The 24,426-nt window shown below is 36.9% G+C and overlaps 1 protein-coding gene across 3 annotated transcripts in view; it reads left to right on the top strand.

Annotated features, from left to right (window-relative positions):
- The window catches only part of LOC139960595 (regulatory-associated protein of mTOR-like), an 83,000-nt gene extending 59,398 nt beyond the window's left edge, over positions 1–23,602 (top strand). For 2 of the 3 annotated variants that reach the window (XM_071959063.1, XM_071959060.1), the window contains 15 exons: positions 276–374; positions 3,678–3,919; positions 4,778–4,887; positions 5,470–5,656; positions 7,055–7,153; positions 7,866–7,974; positions 9,213–9,327; positions 12,145–12,269; positions 12,888–12,995; positions 13,723–13,829; positions 14,660–14,790; positions 15,849–15,941; positions 16,733–16,849; positions 17,381–17,522; positions 18,169–23,602. In XM_071959063.1, the coding sequence (XP_071815164.1) occupies positions 276–374; positions 3,678–3,919; positions 4,778–4,887; positions 5,470–5,656; positions 7,055–7,153; positions 7,866–7,974; positions 9,213–9,327; positions 12,145–12,269; positions 12,888–12,995; positions 13,723–13,829; positions 14,660–14,790; positions 15,849–15,941; positions 16,733–16,849; positions 17,381–17,522; positions 18,169–18,234 (1,850 nt within the window). In that variant the 3' untranslated portion in view covers positions 18,235–23,602. The remainder of the gene's footprint in view (positions 1–275; positions 375–3,677; positions 3,920–4,777; positions 4,888–5,469; positions 5,657–7,054; positions 7,154–7,865; positions 7,975–9,212; positions 9,328–12,144; positions 12,270–12,887; positions 12,996–13,722; positions 13,830–14,659; positions 14,791–15,848; positions 15,942–16,732; positions 16,850–17,380; positions 17,523–18,168) is intronic. The other variant, XM_071959062.1, reaches the window with a different exon arrangement.
- The last annotated feature ends 824 nt before the right edge of the window (positions 23,603–24,426 follow it).

Consider the following 24,426-nt stretch of genomic DNA (forward strand, 5'->3'; position numbering starts at 1 on the left):
GATACTAATTTTGGCATGATGTGTTACAAGATCTTTAATAATTTCTAATCCGTTGTTTAATTGGAAATCGATCGTCATGGGTTTTGTTAAACAAACGTTAGTCATTCGATTAATGCTATAAATTGACGATATGTTTAATTCTTCCGTCTTCCAGTTTCCTTCACATGGATGAAATTAAAAATGTCCACTTGTTGTCAGGTTTTTTTCCTTTTTTTTTTCTTTACTTTATTTTGGTCTTCACCGCCTGATTTTGGTTCCCTCATCAATTCCCTCAGATGCTAATATAAAGAGACGTCTTTCGCTAGCTAGCCCTCCTCGTAGAGCCATCAATTTGCCTCGGTCTGCCAGTGGGAATAACCTCCAACAGCTGAATGGTATTGATTTCATTACCAAAATATTTTTTCTCTTCTCCTTTTCTTCAGTTTTCTTTTTTTCTTTAAACTTGCCTTGTTTTTTTTCATACCTTTATTTATTTATTTTCTGTTTTCGTTTTATTATCTTGCAACTTTATTTCTGCCTCATTTTGTAATTTTGGTTTCGTTGAAAAGGAGAGAGTGTGAGGGGGCAAAACTTGTGGTGTATTAAAAACTAACACAGTTAAATTTTTGTGTTGTTTGAAACTGTAAACCCTGCATGGCCCTTGTTATGTTCATAATATCTATTTTAACCTGAATGAGTCAAATGAATTATAAACAGTGAAGAGAACTTCTCTCATTGGTAAAAAATTCCGAGAAGCTTAATTTTGAGTTATGTAGAGTGGTTTGAAGTGCTTATGGAGCTTTTTAGACTGGATTTAACTGTGCCAAGGTTTGCTGAGAGGGTGGGGAGAGGAGGGGAAAGGGAGGAGGGGGAATGTTCAGTGAAAGGGAAGCAAGATTCTTCAGACCTGTCCATTAGAAATTAGGACTTATCAGAGGGTCTTCCTAAAGAAAGGATATGTATGGGACATATGTATGGGACATATGTATGGGATATATGTATGGGACATATGGGACACTTAAAAATGGGTTGATTTATAATAAATACTGTTTTGTGACAAATGACACATGAACCAAGCAAACTTTAATAGATAATACACAAATGCCACAAAATGATCTAGTGCAGTGAAACATCTCTCATACAGTTTACATACAGTTTTCATGAGTAAATTTTATTGTTTTATGAGGTTTGTGTTATCAAGCCAGGAAGCTAGTCGGAAGGTTTGGAATAATCTCTCGTCGAAATGTGTCTCGGGTTTCATCAAGGTCTTATTTTATGATCCATTGTGTCATCTCTTTTGCATCTTACTCAAAAATATTCTTTTTAAAAATTTTTTATACATCAAAACTAACCCTTTAAGATATATGTATTCTCTGACCGCAGAGGTGACCACCTAGCAGCAAATTCTCAATCTTTGCTATAAAAACAATGCGCCTATTAAACATACTCATCAATTGATTTCCTTGTTTTATTTATTCAATTACCTTGTTACAGATATTGCTACTTGTCACAGATTAAGTCATTTGAAATCTTTTACGTCATTGCTTACAAATTCTTTCCACAAAAGTTAAAATTTTTCATGGTGTCACACATTGGGATCATTTTTTCACCCCATATCTCAGAATTATGGTTGTATATATATATATATATGTATATATATTATGGTTTTGTAGAAGTAACCAGGAAATTTTTACCTTGATTGAATTAAAACAACTGGAAAAAATTAAAATAATTTTATGCAAATCAAAATCAATTTTTCAATCATTACAAAACTCTGCTGAAGACCACTCGATTAAGATTCAGAGAGCTTGGTAAGCATATCATCTTAAATTTTAGACATTGTATTATTTTATAGATTTGAAATTCATTTGTCCCTTATGTAAAATGGGAAAGTGTATCTACCATCATAAGGGTATTATATACCAATACCTGTGCAACTGACATTTGTCTTGGAACAAGTCCTTATTTACTGTCAGGGGAAGTGAATGCTTTGATTAATTAATTAATTAATAGCAGAAAGTTGCTTTGTGGGGTTTCTTTTTCTCATATTTTTTTGTTGTTGTATTTTAAGCAACTAAAAGACAATGTAAGTTTTCAGTTTTGTTTCAAATAATCACAGAAGAATCAAATTCATTGGTGAGTAATTATTGACGTACAGTAGCATTAAAATGTGAATGACGACGAAGATTGCATTACAGTAACATCTCCCAAAGTCTCATCTGCGAATTCATACGGCAGAACCTATCCATTCATTTGACATTAGTTCAGGATCAACGATCACTGAGTGAAGAACATGAATGTTGTCTATGTTTTGAGGTTATAAAACAAAACAAATTGTAGTCTATGTTTTGTTATAAATATAAAGTATCCTGTAAATGATGTTTGGATCAAAATAATCGACTGTAAATTAAATAACTTCATATATTCAAGTTGTTACTTTAATGGGACGATGGATTTTCCAGGTTAAGGAAATGTTGTACGGAGTAAATCCAAAGTAGTTCCTTGGTTTCATAGTTCTGTTTGAGCTAAACATTATTTAGAAACATTAAAAGAGACAAAAATGAATTCCGACGTCACATGTCGTTGCAAAAGTCTTGACAAGGACTGTTCCGATTCATAACTGTTATAAATGGACCCAGATCCATGAATATTGTCAGTTGCATTTTTTTCTCAACATTAATGTTTTGTTTTAACTGTCGTTTGCTGTCTTTGCATGTTTCTACCGTAAATCATGTCGCCGTGACTCATAAATCTGTTATAATTCATCTTATATATACTCACCCGCTACCATGAAATTTAATAACCTCATGAATGTTTGCCTCGCCTGTATACCTATCTGTCGAGTCGTATGAAGCCTCATCTACTGGGTGAACCCACGTACAATGGTGTAAGCATGGCCCGTATATCTTTGCTCAACCTTCTACATTCATACTTTGCAAAGAAATTTGAAAAAAAACTATGCCTGCCGTGAGGATAGCCCAAAAAAAAAAAACCCTCACTTTTCCCAGCGTTATATTAATCCTTATGCTTTAACTGTGAAATTATATGTTATGATTTACTATATTTATTTGATATTTTGTGCATGTCGTACTTGATTTTACGATCAAGTGAAAAGACTTTAAGGTAATATTACATAATTGGCTTTTATTTGTATAATGTACTTCAAGATGTTGTTTTCTGACAGGAATGTTGAATGACACATTGGACAGGTTTTCTGGTAGAGAGTTTTAATGTAATATGTATTATATAAAATTTGGCAGCTGTTGAGGAAATTGGGAATAATTATTTCGGGAAAGGGGATTGAATTAGGGGGGGGGGGGGAAGTTGGAGATTTGATTTAGAGAGAGGTTAGTGATAAAAGATAAATTAAAGGAAAGAGAGGAAATTTAAAAAAAAAAATAGACAAAGAGAATGATCAAAAGTTTAGGCTTGCAAATATTTTCTGTTTGCCATGTTTTATTGGAACTTTTGAAAACTTTGTATGACATTGCAGAAGAACAGCACAGTTCAGCTCATAGTATAAGTACCTATTGAGATGTTCACGGCCTAAACTATTTCTCGAGAAATGAGAAGGAATTTTGAATTGCTGTTTATCAATCTCATCTGTATGTTGTCTTGTCACATATATTTGTAAACTGGAATCTCCGATGTTGCATTCTTTCTCCACTTTGACTGTTTGATATCTATTTTTTCTACAGTTGGGACGTCGAGACTGATCAGTTCAGCCACGTCTTCAGGCTCCGGAGACAACAGCCACCAACCATCCCAGTCTCCTGCCCCTCTGGCCCGGATCGCCTCGTCCAGCTCCCTGTCGAGTGCGGTCAGTTCTTATTCAAACATCTACGTGCAGATCTGGACGGTCATGTTACAACTTGCATCCGACCCTTATCCAGGCGTCAAACAGAGCGCCCAGACCCTGGTCAACGAAATCAATTTGAAGGTAGGATCCCGGTGCGATATCCTAAAAAATCTCTTCAAGGGTAATTGGCCCGAATATGCCAGAGAGTCAAATAATATGGTCATTCGTGCTTTGCCATTATCATCACGCCCTCTCATCCCTGTCTGCCGAAACGTTTAATCATCTCGTTCAGCACCCCACAATTTGTAGATGCAAAACCAACCAGGAAAAGTATAAATTTTGGAACCTTCTAAGCAATGTTTAGCATTCTAAAATTTGGGGCCAATGATTGATGGACCTATAAGCAAGGAGAGTATTACGATTGCTGAAGGGGTTTTGGAAGATTGCATTTTTGTAAATTTTGTCTGTATTCCTTTTCACACGGCAGTTTCCTTAAGAGTTTGAATTCATGGAGACTATACTGGTGAGGTTTCGATGGTTTGTTGCTGTGTTGTAGAGATGTGCTGGATACCATTTAGCATAGTTTCAGGAAATTTATGTGTTGAATCAATTGAAGCAGGAACAATGTAATGGTGTCATCATGCAACAACAACAACAACAAAATATCTGTATTCTGTTGACAGAAATTTTAACAGCATTATTGTTGAAGGAGCCATAATGGTACTATATTGTTAATATTGTGGCCCCATAAAAAAATCAAAAGTAGTTATGCTTTGTATTTCCGGCAAAAATCTGTCAATGAAATAATATGGATATACACTTTTTTTTCCCTGTCTTTTTTTGCTTGTACATTAGATCATACCAATCATTTAAGGGGAAAAAAATTCATACCTCGTCAAATTGAGAGTCTAAGGCAAGTTCTAATTAAACAATTAAGGTGACAGTTTGTACATTTTTGAGCTAAAGTTTGTTGTATCATTTCCTAAATTTTCCTTCCAGGCAACAGTCAATTCAAAGACAGCGAAAGCCAAAATTAAGGAGGAAAGAAAACGAACCTCATCGGCCCCATCCAGCCCCACCAGGAACTCTGGTTCCTCTCTCGAAGAAAGGTAAAAATAAAATATATTTTGCATATTGCAAAAGAAATGCCCCCAGATTTATATCTAGGAGGTTATGCTATCATCTGGGATGAATGACAGTCCTCACACAAAACCCAGAAGAGACCTTTTCGCGATTAAACATACGTAGCTTTAATAAGGTTTTGCGGGTAGACTCCCCCCCCCCCCTCACTGGTTGGACGATTAATCGGTTCATAAAGAAACTTCAGACCTTTGAAGAAGAAATGTCTGATCATCAGGACAACCTTCAAACATTCTTACAAAAAATTTCCAATAATGAATTATTACGATTATTAAATATTAGTACAATCGAGAAATCAAATTGTGGCAGTTACCAGGAATGTCGATCAAGGAGAACTTGCTTTCATTTTAAATATTCAGGACTTTCACTAAGTGAAGTGTCAGATGCAATTTAAATGTCGGTTTTCTAGCGATCCCAACAAAACTCTCTCTCTGACGTATTCAACACACGAATGGGCTTTTTCTCACAAGATTCTGCAAAAAAGAAAAAGGCGACGAAATGAGTATTAAAAAATTGTCTTTTCTGACATAATTCCGTCCCCCTCTCTGCAGTGATTCCTCAGACAAATCCACCAACCTGAACTATGGGCCCACCAAGCCATTGGTGAATGGTGATTCTCCACCTCAGCCCAACAGATCTAACCCCACCGGAGCAGGGTCCAACGTGACCATCCACAGCTCCTTCCATTCTTATCAATTTCCTAGGACAAGGAAAATATTTGATAAAGGTCCAGATGTTGTAAGTCTTGTCAAGTTTTTGATCTGTTTTGTTTTCCTTTTTGGAATGTATCGAATTTTACCACGGTGAATTTATGCAGTCTACCTTTCAGCTCTGACAGTCTAGTTACCTGTCTGTTGGTCCGTGTTTCTGTCTGTCTGTCCGTCTGTCAACGGTGTACGAAAACAGTTCTTCCACACACTCTTCCGTGTCTTTAAGTGTATTCTTCAACAGTGGTCAACACTGTGGAGGGCCCTTTATGTAGGAATAAAAAATCAAATTTATGGGGCATCAGTAAGTCCATGATATTCAAACCGAGGGCAGGAGGGGCACGACCCCCCCCCCCAAACTGTGGACTATGACAAAATGGGCACCATGGATGCAACAAATGGGAAGTTTCTATATACAGAGAGAAAACTTCTTGAGGTGGTCCTTGCATAGAGCGAAACGAAAATGAAGGGAAATAACAACCGGAAAAAGCTAGTTTCCCTTGCCGGGTTTAGCTTCTTCATCTCACACAAGCCATAAACTGTTGCAATTTAACTTAACCAACCATATGTTGGGTTCTGAAGCTTATGACTGCCATTCTAGTACTTGGCATCTTAATTCTGTGTGTGATTATACAGGGATGTAAGTCTTCCGTATTTTTACGGAAATCCGGTTTTTTTTTAATTCCAATAAGTCTTCCGTATTTTTACGGAAATCCGTTCTTTTTTTTAAGTCCAATAAAGTTCCACAAAATTGTTCGAATATCAAAGACACGACGCGGCAAAAATGCCTGGCCCGTTGCAGCAAGCTAACTTCAATTTTCACTCATCGATCACTCAAAATACCATTTCCAGTTTCGCATCATCGCATTGCACTGTACAACATTGTGCCATGTGAATATCGTTGCGTACGTGCGAACTTCAAATCGCTATAGCTCATTTCTGTCGTTGAAAAACCTTGCCTAATTCATGTTGATTGGACTGCTAATTAATATCTTCGTAACTGCTGGTGCTCGACATAAGTTTTGGAATTAACGCCTGTGATATTTGTGAGCGGCGGAAATCTACGGGATACGCATATGAAAGTCGATATTTGTGATCGCATTCGAATGTGAGACTGTTTTTTATTCCGTAGTTCGCTGCGACGTATTCGTAACTTTGAGCTAGCCTAACATAACGATAGTGTGTAAGTAGTAAGAACTAGGGGTAGGATGTGTTAGCGCTAAGCTAGCCTAACATACAGTAACGATAGTGTGTAAGTAGTCAGAGCTAGGAGTAGGATGTGTTAGGACGGCATTCACCTGGGGTCTCCGAATATTTTTCCGTTTTTTTTTTTGGCTGCACTTACATCCCTGATTGTATTAAATCCCTCTTTATTCAGTGATATCGATATTAATTCTTCGGGTGTTTTGCTCTTCTTTCTTCTTTCTAGACGGTCGAAGACATTCAGGAAGTACCCCGAGATAAAACTCCAGTCAATACTCAGTTTACAGAATGGTGCTCAAAGTATTTCGCTCAGTCAGTCATGAAGGTTAGTATAAGTGTCCTAGTGACAAGGTGCATATCGGACAGAATGCATATTTGTATCCTAGCAACAAGGTGGTAGAAAACCCTTTTTGTTAAATTTGAGACGATGTCTATGAATGATTGTGTTGCTGACTTTCCTGTCTGCCAAAAAGTACAGTTACCTACTTTTAAATAACTTAACTCTGAAACGTTTTTAGGTCTTGGGTCATAAGCTTCCAGGATATATCTTTTAATTAATGTTGGCATTAAAGTTCTTTTGGTTATATTCTGTATTTGAAATAGGAAAAACAAATCCAAAAACAGGTAAGTCTGAAGATTTTGTGGGAATGTTTGGTTCATATGCTTTCTCATACAGCAGTATGACACAGAAGCCAATCCTCACAGCCTATGAAAAACAATTATGTGACTTAGCATGTATGTAGGGTGGCACACTGTTAGCTCGGTTGCAGTTACCACAGCAACCAGATGCAGGTCATAAATGGTACAGCCGCTGTTGTTGCATCAACAATACTTATACAATACTAATATTCCTGAGTCAGATTATATATTTTTTATCTTTGTCCAAGTACTATTTCTGGCACCAAACTGACTTAAGAACTGTTCCATTAAAATGTGTTTCCTACTTTCTTCCTCCCTCCCACCCCTCTGCTGATCTGTCCCACACCTACAGCCACGGTAGTTAGTTAACGTTCTGTCATCGGTTTTTCTTCTTTCAGCCTCCAGAAGAATTGGATCCCTACAGTCCGATACATCAGTCTCGAGAGTGGAGGTTTGTCCGGAATAAGAGGGTCCGGGAGGACTCCAAGATACAGATGGCGAAGCCCGGTAGGTCAAAATATATCAGGCAAGATAGAGAAAGCTAAGGAAGAATATCATGCCGTGTGTGCAGTAGTAGGGAGTATTAGCTCAGTTAGCTCAGCAGAGTGTAAGCTCACTAGGGAGTGTTAGCTCAGTGGTTAACGCCAGTGGCTTTCAATCATAAGGTCCCGAGTTCGAATCACTCCAAGATAATATATGTCGTCCAGTTACAGAGTTGTTGACAATTGACAATTCATAATCATGGATGTTAAAATATGAATCTAAGAGACTGACTTCGGTCAGCTTGCGGCTTCGATAAGCCAATGAGGCTTCTTCGCGAGTTCCTGCTTGCAGGAGGGTATAATATACATAGTAATTGTAACATGTATTCCTGCTCCATTGATCATCTTGTACCGTAAAATATATAGAGTCTGGTAGATGTAATGGTGTAAGGATGAGAGGGAGGGATAAGGTTGGGGTTGAGGAGGATTGTGTGTAGAAATATCAAATTATTTATCAATACAAACTGTTAAAAGGTGGGGGTGCTCTTGATTGTTGCATTCTTTCTCTCTTTTGCAAAAGAATAGTCTAGTGTATTTTGTATGTAAGAATCAGAGCTGATGTTGCTAGTGTTAACTAGATTGTAGTTAATTGGGATTTTGTATTGGTGAATAGAAAAATAGAGAACATTGCTGCTGTAACTTGAGTGAAAGGTTGAAATATGGTTGTGAATTACAACCAGTGACTACCCATCCCCCCTTCCCCCACCCACCCCTTACCGCACCCACCTACCAAGACAAGGAAAGATAATTTATACTCGAAAACATCGCTATGATACTTCGGTCCACCACTTCGGTTCTACCAGGAATGACGACATAAAACTTTCCAAGGTTTGCTAATGAGACGATTACGTCTCACGTTCAATCTGTGGTACACAAGTGTGTCCTGTATTGGATTAAATGGTTATAAGCAACCTGCTAGTAAGGAGAATTCTAAACAGCAGCAAACCATAAAGATCCCTAAGACATATAAACAGCTATAAAGTGAATCTGGTATGACTTGGGAGATTAAAGGATACATTTTTTAAAGCATTCATTTCATGATGAGTTAGAAATGTGTATCATAAGTGTCCGTTCTCCTGACGAAGAATTGTGAGTGAACCTAGGTATAGGTTGTAGTGGATCCTTTAAGCTACTAGAGAGTATATTCCATCAGAAACTAAATCTGTTGCATTTACTTTTGTTTCTCTTTTTTTGTCTTGGCAGTCATGAGGCCTCTTAATGATCAGATCTTTGTCAACAAGAATCAGGGAGTGCCGGTTTCAGTCAAGTTTCATCCCTTTGTCTCTCACGTGGTCGTAGCAGACAGAGAGGGCGTATGGTAAGGCTGAGATTTGCTGTTCAATAAATTCAGCGAGTAAAGGTCCCATGATTGTAACCTCTCGTGAACTGGTTCTATGGGTGTATTATTATTATTATTTTATGAATCCTTGAATGATAACCAAAAAGGTAGAAAATGAGCTCCAACTTGCGGATTTGAAAATCTGCAGACCTTTCGTACATGTTAGTGAGACTTTTTTCAAATGATGTGATGTTATTTGATAAATGGCATCATACAAGGTGATAGCAATGTGGAGAAGTGGTTAAGGCAATGGACCAGTGGTCCAAGGTTCACTATCCTGGCCAGATGATTATGTTGTGTCCTTTTGCAAATGGACTTAATCTCCATCGCCCTTCTTCCACCCAGGGATAAAGATGAGGACCTGCAAGGGTGACTTGTATACATAGTGTTGTTTACAATGATTTGTGGCTGCACCCTATGGGAAGTCCCACAGTGGACACATAGATGTGGTGCACCGTAGAGCCCCAGGAGTGGCTGTTTGAATCGTGCACCCTCCGTTGTGCGGGTGTGACAAGTCACCAGTGACCTGGGGTTAAATGTTGTTAAGTCATGTGAGAAGGCCTTGGCTTTGTATAAGACTTGTGTGTAACCTTCAACTTTTCTATGTTAGAGAATAATTAATAGATTGAAGCCGTCTATGTGTCTGCACAGATATTTCAGACCCAATCACTGGTATACTAAATGTTTAGGGTTAAACCATGATTTATTTTCAATCTGTTTGTGTGATGTTGCTTTTATATGACAGAGAAAAATCTTCTTTTGTATTTGTTGCCATACCAGGAAAAAGATTTTAACTTTATTAGCACTTGTCTCTTAGTCTGTGTCTCTGTCTGTGTGTCTATGTTTCTGTCTGTCTGTCTGTTTGCTTGTCTGTCTTGCTCTTTGCCTTCCTGTTTGCCTGAGAGACTGTCTGTCTGTCTGAGAGACTGTCTGTCTGAGAGACTATCTGTATGTCTGTTTGACTGTCTGTCTGTTTGCCTGTCTGTCTTTCTGTGTGCCTTACTGTCTGTCTGAGAGACTCTCTGTCTGTCTGTGAGACTGTCTGTCTATCTGTCTGTTTGACTGTCCTTCTTTTGCCTGTCTGTCTTTCTGATTGTCTTTCTGTCTGTCTGAGAGACTGTCTGTCTGTTCGCCTGTCTGTCTGTCTGAGTATGTCTGTCTGTTTGACTGTCTGTCTGTCTTTATGTTTGCCTTCCTGTCTGTCTGTCTGTCTGAGAGACTGTCTTTCTGAGAGACTGTCTTTGTGTTTGCCTGTCTATCTGAGAGACTATCTGTCTGTTTGAGTGTCTGTCTGTCTGTCTGTTAGCCTGTCTGTCCTTTCACAATGCTTCTTATTGTACCAAATTTGATAGACTTACATGAAAGGTGACAGTTATCCTTAGGAGGAAGACAATCAGGTGTGTCTAGCAGGCTTGGGGTAATCGTAATCAGTAATCGTAATCGATTACAATCGATTACATTTTTTGAAGTAATCGTAATCGTAATCGATTACTTTTGTGAAAATTACAAAGTAATCGTAATCGTAATCGATTACAAGGGCAAAGTAATCGTAATCGTATTACATTTATGATTACAGTGAAATTTGATTGAGAAGGGCAAAATTAGTAGAAAAGATTAAAACTAATTCTTACTATTGGCTTTTAGTGTGACCAAAGAAGTGTTCCTGCTTCTAGAATTCTCTAGCACAATAAACTTATACTAAGAAGTACTGGGGATTTGATCGCCATATTCAAGGATTTTTTATCACCTGAATTATTCTGTTCAATGCTGCCTCTCAGCGTTCACAATCCTTTTGCATACAGAACTGGTTGTCTGTTTAATTGTCTGTTCATTCATACTTAGTAAAGATTCCTAAATCCTATTGGTCCATTCAGGTCAGCTGACCGTGGTTAATCCTGTGAGTAACGCATGGTAAAATTACGGGCATCACTTTAATAAATCTTTGGTTATATGTAACCAAAAATGTTTTGTTTTATGATTTTTCCCCCACACAAATGGTAGTGTATGAATGAACGGGGTTAATCAACAGTCTAACAGTCATTACATATTTCATGTTAACTCACCCGAAGAAAGGAGTCCGAGAACAAATGAGACAAAGTGCTCAATTGGCAGATATAGCAAGCGCCTGTGAATAAGGGGTTAATCAACGGTCTAGCGTGCGTTACTCACATGATTAATGCACGATCGGGGGATAATGCAAGCGATGCACGAGGGCGGAGCATAGCGGAGCCCGAGTGCATCCAGCGATAGCATTAACACCCGGAGTGACCGTTGATTAACCCCTTATTTAAATTGTATTTTTTACTGGACTTATGGGTTACACATCTTAAACGTGTTAAGGCATAAATGTGTAATGCCTGGTAGGAATTGTAGATATACTTCCACAATTTTGTCCGTTTATACTGTAAATGCCCTTCCTTTGCCCTATTTCATTGCCCTATTTCCCGGCAGAGAGTTATATTAAACAGATATGCAGAGGATTGTGCAAGTAACCACAATGTAATCATGATTGTAATCACGATTACATTACAATGTAATCGTAATCGATTACTTCAACTTTAGGCTGTAATCATAATCGTAATCGTAATCATACATTCTCAAGTAATCGTAATCGTAATCGATTACATTCAGATGTAATCGCCCCAAGCCTGGTGTCCAGTAGTCATGAGTCAAAGTTACTTTATCTCCGTATCGAGGTATTGTTGGGATGTGTTCCCAAAGCTTCAGTAAGTATATGTCACGTACAACTATGAGCCACAGCAAGTTTCCTCTCTTCCTTTCTCTTTATGTCAACAGCTTTTGGAACTGGGAAAATGGTGAAAAACTCAATTATTTTACCAACAGCAATGGGAAGGGAAGTAGAATAACATCCCTGGGCTTCATGAACTCTCACGATATCACTTTGTTGTACACCGGAGCAGGTAAGATTAGAAGAGGGAGGTTGATTATTTTACTGGTACCCAGTTCTTATATCCAGGCCTGGTATTAATATGTTTTGTTCTTATATGCTCGTCTGGTAATATATTTTGTTCCTACATCCAGGCCTTTGAAGTAATATTTTCTGGTAAATCTATTTTGTTTCAGTATTCCGGCCTGGTAATCGATTTTATTCTGGAAGTTATATTTTTGTGGCAGTTAACAGGCCTGTTAATACCTTTTGTTTGTAACGTAGGGTATCAGGTTCACATGGCTATTCTGTATGAAACCGTGAGCTTGTGGCAGTATACAAGTCTGTTAATACATTTTATTTGTATGTAGGGTATCAGAATCACGTGGCTATTTACAATGAAACCGTGAGCTCTACTGTTATGACATGGTCCCACGATTTTTTTTGCTGTGTTAAACTCTAAGCTTATTGCAGTGTTTTGTATTTAAAAGCATTACAGCTGTTAAGTTGCTGAATCATTTGACGTCTGTTCATGGAAGTGAGCATTGAAGTGCCCTGCTGGTTGTTGATGTTGTTGTTGTCGTTGTTGTTGTTGTTGTTGGTATTCAATGACTTGAGTTTTAGTTATAGTAATAACTTGTCTCTTTTACAGATTCTGGCTCTGTCAGGATTTGGAAGCATTACCTATGTGAAGATGGGAATCCAGTCCAGATAGTATCAGCTTGGCAAGGACTCACAGATATGCTCCAGTCCACTAGGGGTATGGAAAACTATGTATTTAAAGTGGTAGGGGTGGTAAGAGTAGGGGTGGGGGAGGGGGATGGCAAGGGGGTATCACTCAGGTATGACCTTTACTTAAACATGTAATCCCACCCAGAAAGATACAACTACATTTACATGAAGTTTATTTCTTTAAAATACAATGCATTTGTTGTTGTTGTTTTCTTGTCTTCTTTGTCATCAGTGAATTTCAGTTTACTTGATTTTGTATACTTATCATGAAAATAATAGGGTGAAATAAGGTTCAGGTCAACAAATTAGAAATATTTATGTTATCTAGATCCCTTAATGATTGTTTCTGTCAATGCTTCAAAGGGCACACTGGACGTCCCAGGCTCTCAAGTCGGTTATGAAAATATGAAGAATGCTGGTCGTACCTGGTTATTGCTAAACAATTAGTCTTGGACAGTTTAACTTTGTGTGTGTTCAGTGTGTTCAGTGATAAATAAAAAAAAAATTAATTGCTTTTTTGTTTTTTTTGTTTTGCATGAATATGAAAGACCTTATGATAAAATATCGATAACATGGAGCACATGAATGTTATTTGATATCTAATATGTTAACACAAAAGAAAATGGAATTAATCTCACTGAATTTCACAACAGTGGTCAAGCTAGACCCATATGTGTGATTGGTATACCAGTTACTTTGAGTATAAGACTGATATTATCAATTAACCGAGCTATATAATCATATCTGATTCTCAGGTTCAGGTATGGTACTGGACTGGGAGCAGGAGTCAGGCTTTCTTCTTGCATCTGGAGACGTACGTGTCATCAGGGTCTGGGATACACAGAAGGAACTCTGTCTGCAGGTTAGTGTGGTACAATGTCTACAATATTTAGCCTCGTCTCGGGGTCATTTGTTGAGATCATTTTTCTTATAAAACTGCTAGTTTAATGAAGCAAGTATACTTCTTTTATCCATCTTAAGTCATCCCTCAATTCCTGGTTGTCTATAGATGATGTATTAAATCTTAAATGAAATCAATCATTTATTCATATATCGCATTTACATTATCATCCAGCTGATGTTTAACTATCCACCCAATCAGAGTTGTAATATTTGATCAGCCTCAACTAAGGGCTTGATTTGTCAGTTAATAGAAGGAATAGAAAGGACTTGTGTCCCTGAAATCAATGGTTTCAAATCCTGTTCTAGCCAAGAATTTCTTGACTCTTTTTAAATTATTTTTTCGTTTACCCCAGTCAGTTTTCCTTGAACTTAATTATTTGGTGAAAGCAAAGAAAGTTTGTTGTTTAGTAGAGTGCTTACTGTACAGTCTGTATATATTATTTATATATAATAATAATAATATTTGCTTTTTATATTGCGCTTTACACCAGCGATAGGTCTCAAAGGGCTTTGCAGACGTTATATTACCCCTGGTCAATGATAACCTGTCCCAGAGGCAATCCCTCCAGTTGGCAGCAGTTATATACTGCCCCCAATGACAAGTTACCTCAGAGGTACCCATTTAACCCCTGGGTGGAGAGAGGCAAGTGAGATAAAGCATCTTGCCCAAGGACACAACGTAATGAACTAGGCTGGAATCGAACCAGCAATCCTTGGATCACGAGTCCGAAGCCTTAGCCAATTGGCCACCACGCTCACACTATCTGTATCAATTATATTTCTGTCCAGGATATCCCTACCGGTGCTGACAGCTGTGTAACTAGCCTTGCTTGTGATTCCATGGGCAGGTCTCTCCTTATAGCAGGCTGTGGGGATGGTTCTCTTAGGCTGTATGACAGAAGATTAGCACCGACAGACAGGTCAGTGATTGATTGATTGATTAATTAATAGATTGATTAATTCAGTAATTAATAATAATAATTTGTTTTATAAAGCGTAAAATCCACAAAAGTGCCCTAAAACGCTAAGTGAGTGATAAATCATCAGTTATATGTGACTTTTCATACCATTACTTTCTATCTTTTTATGATTTTAGAAAGATTTTAACAGCTGTTATATCTTGACCAGGTTTCACTTGGAGCATGCAGATATGAATTTTTGTTTGTTTTTGGTACTGGCGATGAAATCATTTGAATAAGAAAGTACACATGAGTCACGGGTGATTGATTGATTGATTGATAAGTCATTCAATGGATATTATAAGCGGCCGATTGTTTTTTGAAAGGAAATATCTCCCACAGTCCAGTCCTTAACAGATGTTTAATACATTGAGAAAGTTCATTCATTTTCACCAACGGATATGAGAATGTCACACTTTCATACGCTGCCCTAGTGTAAATATGCATATTAAAACTTTGAGCTGAAATTGTCCTAATCATCATGGAATTAGGCTAATTACCATTTGATTGCATCGATTTTTGGGGAAAAAAGGAAATACTTTGGAAATTTTGTATGGACAAATTGCTCTGGTTAATTACAATTAGGAAACAGGTAAATGGACTCAGGTTATGGGAATGCTATAAATGACAGAGTGCATTTGATAATAAACCTCCACTCACACAAAAGTTGAGAACCTTTGTAAAGGTACTCCGACCAACCCGCTCTCCCTCCACCAATGTTTTGCGTATAAGATTGTTTAAAAGAAAAGAATTTCATCATCATGATATATGAATTATTTCTATATTTTAACATTTGGTATAGATTTAAACAGCATCTAGATTATTGACATAGATGTTACACGTTGCATTCTCCCACAATCTCAGTCGGAGTCTGTAGATGTGAATTTTTATTATATTGTGTTTAGTGGCAAATGAAATAGTTTGAAGAACGAAAAAAAAAGTTCATATTTTTTTTTTTTAAATTTGATCCTTTAACAACACTTGATTTTTGCAACAAGTTTTTTTTTTTTCTCCTCTAGCCGTGTGATGACGCTACGTGAGCATGACAGCTGGGTGACCAACGTCTACCTGGAGAAAGGATCCACAGGTGATGGGAAAATAATCAGTGCCAGGTGAGTCATACATCTGTGCAGAAGTAGTGTTTGGATATGTAAGGTGTTAATGCTATGTATCGATTTCATACGTGCCTTGAGTTTTGTTATTCCTAATCAAGATATTTGTCAAGTTTAACCAATAGAACTCAAAGATATTAATATGACAAGTCAAAATGAGCTAAAATAAATTGTAAAGTAAATTGGATAGCCACCTATTAATGTGAAGTGTTGCATGCACTGGGCATTTGTTGTGCCATAATTGAAGTCCCCCAGGGGACACAGAGATGCGGCACAGTGTAGTCCCCTGGGAGGAACTGTTTGAATTGTGTGGTATGTGGCTGTGACACATTACGAATGACTAGTGGTTAACTGTAGGTATAATTCGTATAAGAAGGCCTTGCCTTGATACAAGACTGTAAACCTTCAACTTCCTGAGTTACAAGACTGTTAACCTTCAACTTTAGACTTTAGTTGTAAAATGACAAGCCGTTTAGTTTCTCCCACATACACATGTGGCTGCTTAGCATCTTACACTAACTACCGTCCTGGCCGATTATGTGTTTTAGCCATCCATGGTCAATACTGATTTGAAAATAGTTGTCCAAGAACACAGTAGTCCACTAATGAGGTCTCATAAATAACTCATGGATGGACAGAGACCACCTATGAGGCAGATTTGAAATTTCTCTCTCTTTCCTCTCTGTCTTGTAAATGATGCTATAAATAACCTAGCATATTAATTCATTGTAGTTTTTTTATGACTGTATGATGGAAAGAGTTGCTCCACTTTATATTTTTCTCTCGTCCAGTGACGCCGGCGATATACGTTTCTGGGACCCAAGGTTCACAGAATCAGTGAAACTCATCAACACCTTCCCTTCCCTCACAGCTATGGCCGTGCACTCGGAAACAAATCTAATAGCCTGGTGAGTGTCTGTCATGGCGTTTAATGTAACAAAAAGCACTGATAGGGTTGTTGTCATGCCAACCAACCTCTCCCTTTTTCTCTTTAACCAAAAAACCCTGAAATATTGATGAACCAGAGGGCAGCCATTGTCTGACAGCCTTTTCTAGATATTTTGTGGCATTTTTTATTCCGGCTTAGGCGATTTCCCTTGTTACTATTAACCCCATTCTTTACTGAGTGATTTCCGAGCATTAATTCCCCTGCTTGTTACTGTGTGTCACTGTGCCAATGCTTAGTATCCCTTATTGCTGTGGTTTTCAATAGGCAGCCTATGGGCCAAATCCAGCACACTGGAGATTTCTGACCAGCCTGTGAATTGTTTTTTTCCTGACAATCTTGTACTAAAATTGGATATGTGGGTCCCTTCAGTCTTTATACTTGGAACCCCCCCCCCCCCTACCAGCACGCCTTGTATGCTGCTTAGACTTAAGCCCTTAAAACTTTGAGAATGACTATAAATACAATGTTTGTTCCTTTTTATTTGTTACAGTGGGTACAGTGGTTATAGCAGCCAGCAGCTAATCAGTGTCTACAACACAGCTGGAGACGCCCTCAGCCATATCAAGTACTATGATGGATTCATTGGACAACGAATAGGCCCAGTCAGCTGCCTGGCCTTCCATCCATACAGGGTATGACAGAGAACAAATTATCCAGCATAGCAACCCAAAAGGATATGTAAAATGCTCAAATTGCTATGTATAGTGCAAAGATGTATAGCACTTTTTTTTCATATTTTTTTTTAAAGGAACCATGTTACTTTACAACAGACTAAATGAAGCTTGAAATCTGCTAGACATAATTTGAACAGAAAATAAACCCTTGTACAGTGGCTTGATTTAGTTTAAGAAAAAATATCATACTACAAAGTACACACACTGATGATATTATCATAAATCACATGAATATGCATTATATGTTTTACTCTCAGTTTATAAAACAAAGCTAGATGATCGCCATTTTGAAAAGAGAAAAAAAATTGGGGGGGAAAAGAAGTGTCCTGAATTTTTTTTAATTTGATAGTAGGTAACCTACCAGTAAAAGATTATGATGAAATGTAATGATTTAGGCTGACAGGAATAGTTTCAGTAGTCTTTATCATGAAAGGATACATAACCTAGCTTTAAGGTAAAGGTAACAAGGTTTTCTACAATCCTGTGACTGCCAGATAAACTTGAAGAAAAAAAAAAACAATTTTTTTTGGGGGGGGGGTGGGGCTGATATGAAATGCTTTTTTTTTTCAATGTTGTCTTTCTTGGTTTTACATTTCCAAATTAGAATTACCTGGCTGCCGGAAGCAGGGACTCCTTTCTGTCAATTTACTCCACGGACAAGAAGAGGTAACCACGAGAAACGGTGGACGAACCACCTACAAGTATGGAAAAAGTAGGGCCATCTACTTGCCGTTTTATTGTTTACAGCATTTCGTTGACAACTCTGCAGGGTTTAGCAAATCCATCACAGGTTAACATATATATATATATTGGTTTTTGCCATTTTCTATGTTTATTTTAACCTGACGTTATAATAATGTTTAAGCAAGTTGTGCGTAATCTGGAAAATGAGTGATAGCGGTGGGTGTTCAGTCTTGTCCGGTAGCCCACTTGGGACATGTTAATGGTTCAGTTACCTCTGGCATAAATAGGAATATTTCTTGGGGGTGGGGTGGGGAAGGGGTGGGCATTTTATTTGGTTTTGCCAAGAACTCTGGGATGAGGACATATTTGCACTTACCTTGTTAAAATGTCCCTCGCCCCTTATACTCTTATCGCAGAGAATGGTAGATCCCTGCAAACATTGTATCAAACTGTAAGCACCATGCCAGAAATGAAAAGTTCTTATCTTAAAGAAAGTTTAAATAGGAACAGTCCATTTCATTATATTCTACCATCCAGCTATTGACAAGTTAAAAAAGCCAAACACAAGCTGTCTGCTAGAGTGATTCTAGCAAAATGAAAAGAAGAAAAATATTCCCATATTTAGGCTTCATAGGAAGCCATGTCTGTCATAGCAATAAACCAGGAAACATTGAACAGCACTCATGCTGCTGGCTCAAATAGAAGGACTGTGAAGAATATAATAATAATAATCATTCTGCCTCTTCCATTAAAAAAAATAATAATATTTGACCCTTGGAGTGTCCCCCCCTTGAAAGTTCATTTTGTAAACCTTCCTGTCAAGCACCAGTAGAATGACAACAAAGTCAATAATGTTTAGGAATTGACCTTGTAAAATTGCAATTTTATTGGTTAAAATACAAACACTTCTTGTGGTTTTGTGACTTTTATCATTCAAGGAAAAGGTCAGTGGATGATAACAATCATTATGATTAAAAAATAATAATGTAGGCAGCTATACTGTCACAGCAGAGACAAAACATTTCCAAAAATTCAGATATCATCATTGACATAACAAGCTCGAAGGTGACGAATAGCTAAAAGCTTTCCTTTGTCTGGAAGTTGAATTTTTATGAAAACAGAAAATATGCTGAGAATTGTTTGACAGCGGTAACTATCTCTCGGAAGTATCTTCAGTAAAAGTTTTAAGAGGGACAAAACTAGACCCAGTGTAATTGTAAATCATCTCGGAAAATGTTTGTCCGATAAAATCGTAACCACGAAATAAAAATAAGGCGATACTTTAACGGAAACTAATGGGTATGAAGCTTTTACAAAAATAAAAATCGATAACAAAATTAAAAATAAAAAGTTTCAAATGTCATAGAGTTGATCTGATTCTGCCAGATCATGTCAATATTTTCTTTAATAATGAAGTATAAACAATATTAGAAAATTAGAAAAAGAATCCAAATTAAAGTAATTAGCTACATAGGCTTTAGTTGTGGGCATGCCATCATATTTTGTCCACAAAGAGGGATTTGAAAATTGTTAAGCATTCTGTTAAATAAAAAGGAGGTTTCGTATTCTGATGTATAAAATAGAAATTTAGAGAGCTGATGTCCAGATCTAAGCATGCTCTTCTGCAGACAAGGACTTTAAGGAAGGATCCTGGTAGGATAATGATAACATAAGCCCCATACTTTACTCACAAATTGTGTCATTGTAAATATATTCTATCAGAGAGACATTTGATATTTAGAGTATTAGAAAGTTGATCAATGTGGAGTGGACTAAAGTAAAAAACAAAAAAAGTTGAACAAGCTTTCCATACTGAGTAGTCATTATTCAATGATGGCAATTGGTTTTAAAATCATTATTAACAAGTGAAGATATTATTTTGGAGTAGATCAGAGAGTCATGACTGAATACTAGTGGAAGTCACGTTATTAATCTGTAGGCCGAAAATAGAGTAAGACCTTCGAAAGAGGCAGTGTCTTACTTTATATTTAAATTGGCTATGAAAAGAAAACCTACACTTGCGTAATAGTGGTGGTACTTCAAGGAATTGAATATACCATAATCTGGACATGGTAGGAACTCAGGATGGTTGTTACCTATCCATAACCTGTGCTCTGTTCATTATTTTTTTATTGAAACCTCCTCTCCCCCCCCCTCCCATTGCACCTCTCCCGTAAGCAAAAGCAAACCACCCCGATACCAGGGGTAACCTTTCCAAAATTGCATGGTACTGAGCAAGTAGCTGTCACTGATAGAGTTCAATGCAAGACACAAATACAAAATACTTAGGACGACGAAATTCCAAAGGTCAGACTTGGTGAAAATTTCTACGAAAAATGGAATTAATCAGAAATGTAAATAGTTATAATTCCTTTAATATGATATTCTAGGAAGAAGGAAATAAAGAAAAACAATCTTGGGAAATTGATTGTTCTTAAATTGATTTTAGCAGACCTGCTCCACAGGAGCATGCAGCAAACATATCTTATGTTGATTGCCTACCTTAATTCATCCACACACAAAAATCCTGTGTTTACATGCTACAAACATTCTTGGCATTTGACCAAAGAGTAGCCGATACCGTAGTTCTTCCAGTAAAGTGTGGTAGACTATAAAGTTTGTTTTGGACTTGAGTAGGTTTGATGGGGTTGTGGGTACAGTGTGGCTCGACCACAGTTAACAAGGGGGGGGGGGGGCAAGCAAGAAGTAAACGTTTTGAAGGACAAATGTTTGCCTGAACTAAATATACAGTGATACAAAGTGAAGTAACGGAAAACTTACTTTGAAATTGATTGTTGATGGTTTCTTTGGTTAGCCATGTTGTCTATACTGTGTAGTTTTTGTTGCTAGAAATGGCACTTGTAAAAAAAAAATTCTTCCAGTATCTCAGAATCTTCCTAAACCATCTTTGTATGTGCTGCAAATAGAAAGAAAGGCACATTAAACAGCTTTATTCATAACTATTGGCAAGTTATTTATGGTGATGTCATTCACATGGAATGTTATTCTGTCCCAGCACTTCAGGTGACCTAGTGTCAAAGCACTATAGTACCTTATATTAAGATTTATACAAGAGTAACTTGTAGTATCTCTCAGTAGAAAGTGGGCTTGTCTCAGCAGGGTTTGATAAGTTGTAATTGTTAAAGATTGCAATGAATTTATCTTATTGTCAAACACCTTTGTGAGTCAACACCATGACTTTGGACACCATGACTTTGTTCACCATGGGATATGGAGTTTTGATATACCTTTGTGGGTGCACATTGGGCAGAGAGGATGAGGCGAGCCTTTGGGCATGGGGTGACGTGGGATGATGGAATAAGTATGGGTTATTTGGATGGGTTGACCAAGTGTTTTTTCTCAAAGGTACCCATAAAAATGTTAACTTTTTACATGAACTTGTATTAATATCGATTGATTTGGTCACAAAGGTGAGTGCCAAGTGTATGTGTGAGTTTTATATTTTCTTTTTCTCATATATTTATCTTAGCTAATAATTGTGAAATTTTCCTCTACTCATCATATAATCTTTGTAGAAATGGATATATTTTAAAGGCAAGAAAGGTACATGGTGACAGTTAGATGTTTTGTTTAGAGAGAGATAACTATTGTTTAGAAATGGGTTCTGTAGATCTATGTGACACAGAAATGTTAAAGTATATTACTATTTCCTGTCATATAACTCAGAAGATTCGTACAGGCAGCATGTCCGAGATAGTGTTAAGTCATCTGAAGGTGACCATAATTGAAATTGCAAATATTGCTAGAAAGAATTGCCAGTACCTCATATGAGTTTTTACTTGAAAAAAGTTCTTTATATAGAGAGAACTCAGGATCAAAACAAAACAGGGACAAATATTATCAGAACAAAATGGATATTGGAGGTAAAAAATATGAGCAATTTGCAAGGTTTTCTGGGTATTTTTTTTTTTGTCTGACTGCTTCAGGTTTGTATAGATTACCATTGGCTACATAAGCTGATTCTAATATTGTGATCAATAAATCATTAATGGGATTGACTTCCCATGGTAGTCCAGGTCAACGGTCGGTAAAACTTCTGAAAGATATACTCATAATCAATGATGAGGAATGAAAAACACATGTAAAATAAAGTAACAAATAAAATGTAAAATTAGAATATGTAAACAAGTTTGAAACAATTCTAATCAATTCAAGACAATTTCTGCATAAATATTTATACAGCATTAGATTTCATCGTAGTAGGTAAAGGTGTTATGCTTTCATAGTTAGAGAGAGATGATAGTATAAATAGAGTTTATGTCTACCATAAAGTAAATTTATCCTCAACCAAAAAACGCAGAGATTTAATATTACATTTATTAAAGACAAAATGAATGTTTCCTCTTCAAAATGTTATGGTATGTTATGGAGTAATGTTTTATGTATTTTGGTTCATGTCATATTTGTTTCGTTTGATATTTAGGATTAGTTGACAACAAGTTACAACTGACGAAAACCAAAGCAAATTCCAAATCAAAGTGAGACGTTTTCCTTGATAAGTAAAAACGTGTCGTAGGTTTGATGTGTATTATTGTGGTTATATTTAGTAGATGTGTATGATTTTGTGAAATATGTTTGAATTTATTTTTTAATTCGTTTATTTTGTTTGTATGGTTGTTTGATTTGACTTTGGAAGCATGAAATACTTTAAATTGTGATATTCATAGAACATTCAAGGAACTTGATGTGATCTTCTTTTTTTGTACTGAAGGAGATAATAAAATGAATTCTAATTTTTAATAAAGAAAGGCTTAAAACAGGATAGATGTGCTGGCCTCCAGGCTCCAGAAGGTACAAGTAAAACTTAAGTCACTTTATCAATTGCTGCAAATTGCATCATTCATCCCGAAGGTTATATGTAAATTTGTTGCATACGTTAGGAAATTGTTGGAAGCATTGTGGAGTTACTAATAAACGCTTTTTTCCTTCTTTTAAGACGTTAACTTAAACTTCTCATTGTGTTTTAACATATTTTATGAAAATAATTAATAAGAAAAACTAACAATATTGCTCGTTCTAAAGGGTTTCTTTTCGGGGAATCTTTAGATTGCAAGTACAGCAAGTTGTTTGTTATATGTGATTTTCTTTATGAACAGGGAAGTTTGACATTGTTAAATTTTCTTATGTGTGCTTGATACTTAAAATGGAAAGATGATTTCTGTGGACAAAACGTTTTACAAGGGGAAACCTTCAGTTTTACAGATAAATTTTGTTTCCGAGCTTTCTGTGGAAACAGAGCAGTACAAATACAATGTCAGCAATAACATAAAAAAGAAGGTTGTATTTACGTAGAAGATTTTATGAGAAAATGTAAATAAAATTATTCAACTGTATTTCTGTCGCGTTTTTTCTTATCCTCCCTTTATATGGTAATGAGAAGTTCATTTGATTGTTGATACAAGGAAGTGAAAGGTTGCATCATTAAACCCGGGAAAGGGGTATAATGTTTGCAACGCAGTGGAATCACCCCTCGGGGTGACCCTGTTCGCGCCTCATAATTCCTGTTTGTGGTTTCAAATAACAGGTACGGTATAGTGTGGTAGGGAAGGGGTTATAACGGGTACAAGCTTCACCTAACCTTAACCCCAACCCGCAAAGAAAACAACTAGATCCATTCAGAATTCAACTTTGAAATGCACACTCCCAGTTTGCAAGGGCCGTGCGTATTGCTTCGTATACAGATATTCTGAGGGAGTTGGTCTCCCGTTCTTTCATTCTTCCTACCCTAACTCCACTCACTCCCTTACGCCCCTCGCTCCCTTTCTACCCCGCCCCTCCCTCTCCACCCAACACGAGAAAACGACTTCGATAATGTCAGATAGGCTTGTTGTTTTCTGTTACCTTAAAAAAAAAGCGTCCATTCTTTAAAGATAGTTTGTTGTTGACACAGCTGAAAAATGTCGTCACTGATAGAGGAAAACCGCAAAAGTCTTTGACTAAAATAACTAACCATGTTTATGTTAGATCAGGCATATTTTGTCACTTGCGTAAATATCAGAATTAAAATAATAATAGTCTAGCCCGGTGAGTCATACCTCGAAAAATGTTGTTTGCTAAAAGGTGGATCCTGTTGACAACCTAATGGTGAAAGGATTCCACTTAAACAAACAAAGATTGTCAATGTTTGAGTTATTTTGAAAATTTGGTGATAAACTAG

This window comes from Apostichopus japonicus, chromosome 19 (genome assembly GCF_037975245.1).
Source record: "Apostichopus japonicus isolate 1M-3 chromosome 19, ASM3797524v1, whole genome shotgun sequence".
NCBI lineage: Eukaryota > Metazoa > Echinodermata > Holothuroidea > Aspidochirotida > Stichopodidae > Apostichopus > Apostichopus japonicus.